Source organism: Myotis brandtii, unplaced genomic scaffold (assembly GCF_000412655.1).
Source record: "Myotis brandtii unplaced genomic scaffold, ASM41265v1 scaffold268, whole genome shotgun sequence".
Taxonomy (NCBI): Eukaryota; Metazoa; Chordata; class Mammalia; order Chiroptera; family Vespertilionidae; genus Myotis; species Myotis brandtii.
In genome coordinates, this window is record NW_005360187.1 from 3496577 (window position 1) to 3508416 (window position 11840).

The following is an 11840-nucleotide window of genomic DNA, read 5'->3' on the forward strand; positions in this document are numbered from 1 at the left end:
CCCCTCCCACACCATCTCTAGTGCTGGCCCGGGGCGTCTACCCACCACCTTCTCATAACCACAGCACTGGCTGTGCTTTCCACAGACCCCCCGCCAAGAGCCCGGCTTTAAAGGTGCCGGATAATGATCTCAAAGCGTTCTAACAACAACAGAGCACAGTGCACACTGAGCCCACCACGTGCCAGGCACTGCTTCAGACACTTTACATACTTCAATTCATTTAATTCTCATTGCGAGCCTCTGAGGTAGTGACGGCCATTTCCCCCACCTGACAGAGGAGGGAGGGAGTTACAGAAAGCTTCAACAACTTGCCCACGGCCCTACTATATCTGGTAACAACCGGTTAGCCAACTTGACGATAATGATCCTATTTTTTATCTTGCCCCTGCATTCACCGGTACCAACAGGCCCTGGGACATGGGGAGGGGGCCAGGGACCCGTGTGCAGGGAGGTAGAGCCATGCCCACGGGTCCTGAGTAAGAGCGGGGTGCTGAGGGGTCAACCAGCCCCCAGGTCAGTTCCAGAGGTGGAAAGACCAGTCACCCGCCTTGCCCTGAGCCCCAGCCAGGTTTCTAGATGCAAATCTCAGGCGGCAAGCTCAGGGAGGGGGCAGGTGGGCAGTGCCTGGCTGAGGCTCTGAGGAGCTGGCAGGTGGGGTGTGAGGCTGCCACCTGGCAGATCTGGTCTCCCTTCCGTGTCCAGGGCCCCAAAGGACCCTCAGGGCTCCTACCTTCTTCCCCTGGGTCGCTCCCATGGCACGAAGTGGGCACCAGGCCTGGGTGGGCCTCGGGGGCCAGGCTGGGGGTCCTCCTGCTGGTGCTGAGCTCAGGAGCTGGGGCCTGAGGGGTTCCCTGGGCCAGGGCCCCCCGGCCTCTCGCGGATCATGCTCCTTGGCACAAAGGCGCCTCACAGCTGCTCCAGGGCCTGCAGCTCCTCAGACGGGCTCAGGACGATTGGCCTTGACAGAGGGCCTGGTGTCCCCAGGCGGCCCACACGCCCTCCTGAGGGTTCTGTGGCTGTCACCACCAGACCCCGGCCTCTCTCTCAGGAAGGAAACGGAGGCCGCCGGGGTTGGGGAGAAGCAAGCAGTCCTCTCACGCTGCAGCCAGCAGCTCCGGGCAGCGGGTGACATCTGGCCGGCCCGGCGGGCAGGACTTGGCCTTCTTGCAGGCTGGGCACCGCTCACCCAGACGGTGGAGGCTGCGTGGGGCGCCGGGGCACGGGCTGGGCGGCTTGCGTGGGGATGTGAGGCTCAGGCTAAACAGCCCATTAGTAACAGATGGAAATCACTTGTGGCCGGGCTGTCCCAGGCAGACACGCTGAGAGCCGAGCGCTCCATTCAGGGCAGCGGCCGGCGGGGCGGGCTGCGCACAGGCAGGGAAATATCTGGAGGCCAGATTCCAGGCCAGGGGACAAGTTCTCAGAGTCCCCCCTGGAAGTCCCCTCCTCCGCCCTCGCCAGCCCCTTCCTTCTCCCTCGCCAACACGGGGGCGAGATCAAGGCTGGAAGCCCATTGGTCGCAGCTGTTTCTCACTGTGGTGCGGGCCAGGGCGCATGACTGAGCCTCAGTTTGACCTCCATCCACCCGTGGGGTCAGATCATCATACCGCACAGCGTTGCTCTGGGGGCGGGAGGGGAGGGCGTGTGTAGCAGACGCCATCGTTTTGTCAGAGCATAAATTGGATCATGTCATTCCCTGTTTTGTAACCTTCCTCTTGGCCACAGAGCCATAGGATGGCCCCACCCTCGGGGCTGTGAGGATGAAATGAGGCAATTCATGTGACTCTGCACAGAGCCCGGACACCAGCAGTTCCCATAGAAGTCAGGTGTGATAAAGCTGTTAATAACAGTGATGGTAAATCCGCGCCCAAAGCAAGTCCAAGGGAACCAACCCACTCAGCACAACACTTTCCCAAGAGCTGGGAGGGTTGGGGGAGACTTGAGCTTCCCTTCCTTCTGGCCCAGGGCCTGGCCCAGGGGGGTCGCGAGGACTGTGAAATGGGTGTTGGTGGTAGAGACAAGGGCAGGCACACCAGCTCCGGCTCTGCCCGTGCCCCAGGGGCCACCAGGTGTTCTCCGTGCACACAGAATCTCCCTGCGACCTCATTCCCGCCACCTCTCTCCCTGATAGTTCCCAGGTCATACCACTTGGCCCCTCACCACAGGCCCTTTGCACTTGCGGTTCTCCCTGCCATCTCTCTCCCGGGACTCCATCTTTTGAAAATTGCATTATTCTTTCATTTCTATGCTTCAGGCTCGATGCTCACCTCCTCAGAGAAGCTTTCCCTGACCCCCAGTGCAAAGCAGCTCCCCAGGCTTTCTGTTTATTGTTTTTTTCATAGATTTATCAGCAACTGAAATGATATCTTTTCTGTTTCCTGTTTCTCTCCCCCACCTGCAATGGCAGCTCCACAAAAGACTGGGACCTGGTCTGACTTGTTCCTCAGGTTACCTCTGGGTCTAGAATAGTGGTTGGCACATTGCCATCGCTCCGTAAACACCGTGGAGCGGATGGGAAATGATGGAGGATTAAATAAAACAGTCGAAGCATGGAGAGTGCCTAACATAGCCCCGGCTCATCGCAGGTGCTCCCTGCACAGCCAGGACTACTGCTGTTGTTATTGTTGTTGCTGTGAGTCCCTCCACATCCGTGTCCCTTCCCCTCCAGCCAAGCAAAAGCGTGGCTCCTTCCTCTGCCCCTTCTCCTGGTCCAGCCCCCGCTGCTGCTGCGCCGTTCCTTTCTTTCTGTTCCAGTCATGGCTGGGGCCCAGCCTCTGATTTCCCGTCGTAAGAAGAGCATCCCCCAAGTAGTCAAGGGCAATGACTGAATGGGCAGTCAGACCAGCAGTAAAAATGCCGCAAGTCAACCCGAAGGTCCAGCTCCTTTGGCAGCCATCCCAAAAGTACCCACCAGCTTGGCTCTTGGTGGGGTGGGAGGAGTTAAAAGGAATTTCATATTTATTAACACCCCCTCCCCCCCCATCTGCTTGGAGTCCTGCTGAAATATGACTTCTGAGCTGCACGGAAAGCCTGGTTGACTGGGGGCCTCCATTGGCTGAAAGTCTGAAGCCTGGCTCTTGGCGAGATGTGGGTCCGAAATGCAACATTGGACCTGATGCCATGGGCGGGAAAAGTGGGGTGGTGGTCTCGGAGCCTCGTCTAGGGCCTGGCACGGAGTTGGTGGTGAAGGGTCCAGGACCAGGTGTTCCAGGTCCAGCTCTGCCCTGTCTCACTGTGTGGCCTAAGCACAGCTCTTCGCCTCTTTTTCCCCATCTGCAAAATGGGGATAAACAACGGCTCCTTCTTGACCCATAACTTTGTAGAAGGAAGCCATCTTGAGAAATGTGGGAGGGGTTTGAAGAGGAGTTCTAAATCTCTCAATGACGTTCCCTCCCCACCTCTCCCAAAGCAGTGATGGTGGGTGTTTTGATTCTGTCTTTAAAAAAAAATTTGGGGGTGACATTGGTCAGCATGATCGTATAGGTTTCAGGTGTGTGTTTCTATGTTACAAGATGTGTATATTGCACCGTGTGCACTGAGAATGTTGATTCAGAGGTTCTGAGCAATTTTCAAATGTCTTCAGCGGCATTCAGGAGGAAGAGGAGGAAGGGCAGGGGGAGAAGGAGGAGGTGGTGGTCCGGGTCAATGCTCACCTCAGAATAGTTTTAGGGGAAGGGTTTCTGAAAAGTCTGTTTCCTGTAGTGATGGAGATCGACTGGAATGCCAATCCTTATTCTGAGGCTCCTTGGCTGTGTGCCTTTGGACAAGTCACTTGATCTCTCTGAGCCTCATTTTCCTCATGTATAAAGGGGATAACAATGGCCCCCAACCTCACGGGCTGTGAGGATGAAATGAAGTAATTCATGTAAAACTCTGCATAGAGAATGTTTGGACAACAGCAATGCTCCATAGAAGTCAGGTGCTGCTGTTACGATGCTGTTAATAACAGTGATGTAAACTCCCTGCCCATTGGCAAGTCCATTACACACAAAACCTTTCCTAAGAACTGGTGGGCTGGGAAACCTGGCTGCCCTTCCCTTTCTATCTTGGGCTCCCACCTAGTGGCAAGGTCTAGAACTACAGCCACTGGAAAGCGCTTGCTGTGTGCGAACCCTCACCGCCCATCCTCACGCCCCTGGCAGACAGCAAAGGCATGTTGACCAGGAGGGCAGGGAAATACTAGCCCCACATTCTGAGACCATGAGTAGCTGTAGAGATTCCAGATGATGACATGTCCACCCTGATGATGAGAAAATCATTCCACAAGTCTTGCCCATTTCACTTCCTGAATATCCCTAGGGCTGGTCCTTTTTTGTCCATCCCCATGCCATCTCCTGGTCCCTGCCACCACCCTGTCCCCCTGGGTGAGGCCAGCCTCCTCACTGGCCTTCCTGCCTCTACTGGCTCTACCCACAGCAGCCAGGAGGGATTTTTAAAAAAAATGCAAATCTGATCATGCCGCTCCCCAGCTTAAATCTCTCAGTGTCCCTGGGGCCCCTGGACTAAGTCCAAGCCCCTTTCTTTTCCCAGCCCACAAGGCCTTTCAGGCCCTCATTCCTGCCCACTCGGCCCTTATCACCTGCCCTCTGCCCTTCCAGGCCTTGTTCATGCTGTCCCCTTGCCTGGCACATTCCTCCTTCCCCTCTTTGCCGGGCGAACTCCTGTGCATTCCCGAAGCTTCCTCCAGGATGCCTTCCCTGATTCTGCAGTCCTTCCCCAGTGTGGCCCTTCCCAAGCCAGGCTGCTTCTTGGTCTGCTCTCCCCACCCCAGACCACGAGCAGGGGCTGTGCCTGGCTATCCTCACCGCAGTGTCTCCAGTGCCACCTAGTTGCTGACACATAGCAGGAGAGGAGCAACACAGGTGTGAGGAAACTGGCTCAATGACACGGACAGCTCTCTGCAGCCATTTTCTTGGGCTCTGACCTGCCCCAATCCTGAGCGATGGGGGGGTCCCTGTAGTGCCCTGGGAACAATGTTGAGTCTGGCAGATGTTGGCCACTTTGCATGCCCACCCCAGGGCACCCCAGGGGGCTGGTTCTAGCATGCTGCCTCCCCGGTGGGCTCTGGTGGTGCCGCTGACGGCCTGTTGGGCTCCTTTTCCGTAACCCACCAGGAGGATGACCACTGAGCCTGCCGCGGGCGGGGAGGGGCGGGGGCGGTGCAAGGCCGGCATCTCGGCCTCGTGCTCCCAGTGAGCAGCGGCAGGCGCCTCCCCCCGGCTCCGCGGCAGGCGCAGCTCCCTGGCTCTGAGCTTTTTCCCATGGAGAGCTGGCTTTCAGTGGCAGTTCCTGCAGACCCGTGGTCCCGTCTCCTGGCCCAGGCCCAGGCCCAGGCCCAGGCCCAGGCCCAGGCTCAGACCCAGCCAGGGGCCATGCCCACGGCCTCTCTTAGGACGGGTCCCTGGAAGCCAGCTCTAGGAAGAGGACTCATGGAAAGTGACTTATTTAGGATTGGCCCCTGGGGACATGGGTAAGGGAGCGGGCAGCAGGATGGGGAAGGGGAAGCAACAAGCAAAGGGGAGCTTTCAGGCAAAGTCCCAGCTTCTGTCTGGTCCCAGGAGTTACTGTGCTGTGCATAGACGTCAGTTTCATGGGGTATTCTTGCTCGTGAAGAAAAGAATTCAAACATACAGAGGTGGTTTATGGTGATAAAGAAACCTCATGCCACCTCCATTCCAGAGCAGGTGTCTGGTCAGAAGTTTTCTATGTATTTCTATTTTTTGACAATGTTTGGTGATGTGGCTATTTTATCAGTTTCTTGAACCCCTGAGAAACTGATATAATCCCCCATTTACCAAAGAGGGAACTGGCTCAGGGCGGAGACATGACCTGCTCACGCCAGCAGGCGGCAGAGCCAGCGCAGAGCCGGCCCAGCTGTGGTGGGCGACTGCAGATGAGAACAAGTGCGTCAGCTGAGAGGAAAGGAGGGGCTCGGTCAGGGTCAGCTTTCCTCAGTGAGTCCTGGGGGCCGGGAAGGAAGGTGTTGGGGTTCAGTGGAAGCCTCTTGTCAGCACCTGGTGTCCAGTGTGGGCAGGGGCCTGGCCACTTGGGACCACATGAGAGGAATGGAGCACATTTGTTTGCTTATAAAGCTGCAAGCACGACATTGAATATTGACGTGGTGTCTGTGTGAGTGGTTGGCTGGGGCTGCCAGCAGCCTCTCCACCCCTTCTAATCCCTGAGGGCGGGAGGAGGGGCCTATGGAGCTGCCCGGGTTGCTGGCTGGGCTCCTTCCTCAGCCAAGCCTGCTCAAGCCACCATCAGGCTTTTAACCTTGATCTTGACCCCACTGCGCCTGCAGCCTGTGTCCCGCCCGCCATGGCCCTGTCAAAGCCTCCTACACCCGTCCTTCTCCACCCCAGGTCCCCTCAGCACATTTGAAGCCGGTCTGTCCCCAGGGCTGGGGGGCTGTGAGCCAGACCAAGGGGCATGGGGCTTCAGTTCTGTCCCCAGGGCTGGGAGCTGGGAGCCCACCCCAACGGGCTTGGGACTTCAGCTTCTGCGGGGCCACTGCTCGGGGTTTCCGCTGAGGGGTGGGCATCTCCACCAGCCTTGCAGTCTTCCTGCCACATGTGCCAGGAGCCCGAGTGCCAGTGCTTTCTGCTCCCAGGACTTGGTCTAGGGCCCCTGGCCCTTCTCAGAGACCCCGGGAGGAAGGGAAAGCACCGTATCTCGTTGGTCTCGTCACTTCAGTGGGCGCCAGTGGCTGGCGTTGGCAGCTCTGGGCCAAGGACTGTCTGTGAAGCTGAGATGACCACGGGCACTAGCAGCCCTCCAATAGTAACCGAGGGGGGGGGGTGCATAGGACCCCGGCTCCCGACGCTCAGGAAGAGACCTCTGGGGTGTGCCCCTGGGGTTCGCTCCACTCTCTCCCATACAGTCTTTATGGGCTCCTTCTCTTCTGTTTTCTAGAATCACTTTGTAAATAAACCTAAGGGCCGTGCCTGGGCACTTGGCGAAGACAGCGGGGACGCTCCCCCTGAGGCCTGCCTTCCAGGCCCCTGTCAGACCCCTCCCTTCCCTGTCCTCCCCCTCTCATTCCAACAGCAGGTGCATGTTCTCGGCGCGCAGCCCTCGGCTCTGTTCCTGGGGGTCTCACACCCTCTGCTGGGATCCAGGGCATCTTTCACGCCTAAACGGAAATCCCTCTGCCACCAACCTCCTTCCTGGCTGCAGACCAGGTCCCGGAAGCTGTCACCCATCTGTCTGAACGTGGAGCCCAAGTAACCCCAATCGAGACCTTTTCCATCTCGGAGAGAAACGCTGCACACCGAGTGGCCAGAAAGGTCATTCAAGGTGAGCAAAAATACAATTTAATTCTGCCCGGGCGGGCAGTCCGCCCTCTCTTGGGGCAACGGTCAGAGTTCTCGAGGGAAAGCACCTGTTCTCTCCACCGACAGCGGCTCCGGAGGGACCCTCCGGGGCTGGCCACCTCCAGGCGGGACAGCTGCCTCCGCCCATCGTCCATCGCCCATCGGAGCTTGCGTTCGCCCGGAGGGGAAGCTGCAGAGAGGGCGGGGATCCTCAGCACCTTCATGCTGCTCGGCCGGCCTCACCCTGCGCTGTCCGCTGCCCGCTGCCCGCTGCCCGCTGCCCGCTGTCCTTCAGCTCCATCCAGTCCCGCTGGCGGCTGCCAGGAGGAGCCGCAGCCCTAAAACACCTTCCGGGGCACACAGCCCTCCATCTCCAGCAGCTCCGGCCAGCCCTCGTATTTGTTCGTGTCGGGGGTGTTCTTTAAGTACTAGAGAGGAGAGAAGAGGGAGAAACAGCGATAGAGGAGGAGGCTGCTCAGAACTCACACCTGCATTGGCCTGGTGCTTTAAAACCTAAATGCTTTCACTTACTTCATTCTCACCACTGCCCCCTGGTGGACAGGACTGTGTATTACTAGCCCATTTCACAAACTGAGCCCCAGAGGGGATGCAACTTGCCCAAGATTTCAGAGATGGGATCAGAGCCTAGTCACTGACTGTCATGGGGTGGTGGTGGGGACACCAAGGGTGGGGGTTGGGTGCAGAGTTTAGGCCCTCTCCATCAGCCTCTCTGGAACATCCAAAATAACAACAACAACAACAACAATAATAAAGCACCCTAGCAATTATTAAATGCTTGCTCTACGCCAGGCACAAAGTGTCTTATGCAGTTAATCCTCACAGTAGCCCTAAGAAGTGCATACTATTATCATCCCGTGACACAGATGGGGAAACTGAGGCACATGGGGCCAAAGTAACTGCTTATGGCCACCCTGCTGGTACGTGGTGGAGCCACGGTGTACTATTAATTCACATAAATGATACATGTGCCAAGGGATGCAGTCAGTTAAGATTGTGTTCTAAATGCCCGGGCTTAGTTTTTGCAAGAAAAACTGTAAATGGCAAAATCTACGGTTGGAATAACCGTGGCTAACCCTCAGGAAGAAGGAATAGACTCTAGAAGCTGTGCTTTAAGGAAGAACAGCACCTGCCCTGCATCTTCCTAGAAAGTCCTCCTCCCTCCCCGCCCCCCCCCCTGCCAGGTACCTCCCACAGGGATGTTCTGGGGACCCTGGCTCCTGGCTCCTGTGTTCTCCACCCAGACGGTATAATAGAGGCTCTTCTCCTTTTCACCTCCAGCTACTTTGTATTATTTCTTATTTTTAAAAAGTAACTTCTAATTAGGATACATTCTCTTAGAAGCAGATGCCTATGAACCAGGCCCACATTTTCCAGACAAGGCAAAAACCTGCAGCCCCATCGAGGCCCTCTGGCCCCCTCCCTGGCTCCCTCCCTGGCCCCCTCCCTGGCTCCCTCCCTGGCCCCCTCCCTGGCTCCCTCCCTGGCCCCCTCCCTGGCTCCCTCCCTGGCCCCCTCCCTGGCTCCCTCCCTGGCCCCCTCCCTGGCTCCCTCCCTGGCCCCCTCCCTGGCTCCCTCCCTGGCCCCCTCCCTGGCTCCCTCCCTGGCCCCCTCCCTGGCTCCCTCCATGGCCTCAGCACTGGCCTCTGACTCTGCCCTGGCTCTGGGCTCTGGCTCTGGGCTCTGCCTCCGCAGCCCCTGCCCCTCCAGGCTGCTGGTTGGTGTCTGGCCATTGCAGCGCCTCCTCCCTGCCTTCTGAAGGCTCCCGCCCACAGAGCTCTCCAGGCTCAGCCAGGGCGGCCCTTCTGAAAGCAGCCAGGACAGGACGTCTTTGTGGAGGCAGCAGACCTGGATGAGAAATCCACCTGGCTCACCGAGACCGAGCAACCGGCTAAAGCCTCTCCAAGGCTCTGGATCCTCCTCCGTGAGCTGGGACGATAACTGTACCCACCTCATGGTGGCTGTAGCATAGGACCCTGGGGGGACTTGCTCTGGTGCCTGCACAGAGCTGAATGCTAGGCTTTCTTATGATCAATCTGCTCTTGTCACTCTCCCTCTTAAGCTTCCCATGGCTCCCCGCTGCCCCCAGGACAGAGTCCGTGACCCTCAGTGGCCCTACATGTCTGAATCATTGACCTTAGCCCCCCGTCTTGGAGCTGGGCAGAGCTGAGCGTTCTCACCGCCGCTGGGAAGGCCTGGCCAGTCCCTCAGGTTTCAGAGTTGTCTGGGCAGGGGATGCACAGATGGGGATGCCTTGGACAAGGGGAGAAGATGAAGCATTTCCCTGGGCTCCCCCCTCTGTTGACCCCCCTTCCTATGAGCGCTCCTTAAACTCCACCTCTGGGGGCCTCCCTGACCCCCTCTCCTTGGGCCACCCCAGGAAGTGACCATGGATCCTTTATGGGGGACCCCTCCTGACTCCTCCCACATACTCAGGTGGGCTCCCCCGAGTCCCCTAATTGGTGCAAGGTTCCCTGTCCACAGGCAACTCAGAAGGGGCCTCAGGCTCCCCTGGTCCAAACCCTCCCCTTCACAGGTGGGGAGACTGAGGCCTGGGAGGAGGGGCTTGGCTAAGGGGGGGCCCAAAGCCAGGCATCCTGACCCCTGTGCTGGGCTCCCCTCCCCCCACCAGGCAGACTGCGTCTCTCCATCCATTTCTCTTTCTTCCAGGCCTCACTTGCCTGGTACCCTTCTTTTCTCCTCCCCCTCCTTGTTGGTGCTCATCCAACAAGGTGCCTAGGAATTTATATATATCCTGGCAAAATGGCCCAGACCACGTCCTTCTGGGGTGAGCCCATCAGGCCACCCTGACCTCTGGGATGGATGACAGCCCAATGGCCCTCCCCACACTACCCTGTGTGTCCTTCCCAAGCCACCCCCGGCCTGTCCATCCATCCAGGCCCTGCCCCTCACTCCCTGGGACGGGAGTCGCCAGGAACCCACCTGCTCAAAGGGGCTTTTGTTACTGATGTCTCTGGCCCCCAGGAAGACCCAGCTGTCCCGGAAGCCCAGCTGCTTCACGTAGGAGCTGCCCAAGTTGGAGAAGAGCTTCCGGAGTTCATTATTCATCCTGCAGAGGACAGAGAGGGCGTCAGCGCGAGCGCGGCCCAGAGAAGGGGGAGCACAGGAGGCCAGTCGCCAGGAGGAGCAGGGGGGGCGTGTGTGTGTGTGTGGGGGGCTGGGCGGGGCGGGACTCCTCCCCGAAGGCCCCTGGGGGAGCTGGGAGGTGTTAGAACGGTTGACTTCTGTTTACAAATGCAATCCGTGTTCGTTTGGAAAATATGGAACATCACAAAGTAACAAAAATGACTTACAGCCTCACCCTCTTGACACCACCATTGTAAAATTTTAATGTATTTCCTTCATGTCCTTTCCCCCATGTATTGGGGGATTATACCAACTCTTTTGTAACCAGCTTTCCCCCCTACTTAATACTAAGGGATGAACTCCTGAAGCTAAGACAAAACAGTGTTGAATGCAAACTGCAATCAAACATAAAATAAAAAACACTAAAGGATGAGTATTCCTCCATGTCCTTAACTGTTTTCTACATCACCATCTTTGATGCAGTATAGCCTCCTAGGTATTTATAGAAACGTGTCATATGTCACCACATGTCATGATTTCTGTAACTATGTGTCCCGTTCGTCACGGTTGTACCCAAGGCTGCAATGAACTTCCTAGAACATCTCTATGCGCTTGTCTGGCTATTTCCTTAGGAGAAGTTGCCAGAAGACGGGGCTGGTGGGGGGCGAGAAAGGGCAGGGAGGTTTTGGCTCCCTTCCCCCCAGCAGGTGGAGGTCCCCACTTACTTGGTCCCCGGGTCATCGTAGGAGGCCACTAGCACCAGCACGTCCTCTGGAACTGCTTTAAGGAATTTCACCAGGAGCTCAGGGTCTGGGGGAGCAAGGAAAACAAGGGAAAGATCGCTGGCCATTCTCACTCCCACCTACCGTCCTGATGACCCAGGAGTGGCCCGGGCAGCTGAGGGCCCAGCGGGAGGCGGCCTCCTGGGTGATGCTCCCTCCAGGAGGGGTGAGGGTGCCCTCGCTCAGGTGGTCTGGGCCCTGGTTATGGAATTTTCAAGTTCCCAGGCGATTCTGATGTGCAGCTGGGGAGAGAACTACTGGTGGAAGGGCCTGGGGACTTCCACTGGGGGACAGAGGTCAGTCGACTCTCAGGAACTCGGGCTCTTTGCACACCCCCAACACCCCCTTCTACAGTGGCTAAGAGCCTAGCTTGTCTTGCTGACTTAATTTTTTAAAGTAAGTATAGTTAACATATAATATTATATTAGTTTCACCTGTACAACACAGTGATTTGACATTTATATACCTTATGAAGTGATACCACGATAAGTAGTAAGGAACCATCTGTCACCGTACAAAGTTACTACAATATTATTGACTATATTCCCTGAGCTGTGCATTGCACCCCTGTGACTTACTTATTTTATAACTAGAAGTCATAAACTTATTCCCCGGCACCATTTTCAGCCATCCTATCCCT

The 11840-nt window shown here is 57.1% G+C and overlaps 1 protein-coding gene across 2 annotated transcripts in view; it reads right to left on the reverse strand.

The window, feature by feature from the left end:
* Positions 1-7290: 7290 nt before the first annotated feature.
* The window catches only part of FAM3D (family with sequence similarity 3, member D), a 30246-nt gene continuing 25696 nt past the window's right edge, over positions 7291-11840 (reverse strand). For both annotated transcript variants that reach the window (XM_005868423.2, XM_005868422.2), the window contains exons 8-10: positions 11144-11228; positions 10275-10401; positions 7291-7741 (exon numbers count right to left, since the gene is read on the reverse strand). In XM_005868423.2, the coding sequence (XP_005868485.1) occupies positions 7652-7741; positions 10275-10401; positions 11144-11228 (302 nt within the window). In that variant the 3' untranslated portion in view covers positions 7291-7651. The remainder of the gene's footprint in view (positions 7742-10274; positions 10402-11143; positions 11229-11840) is intronic.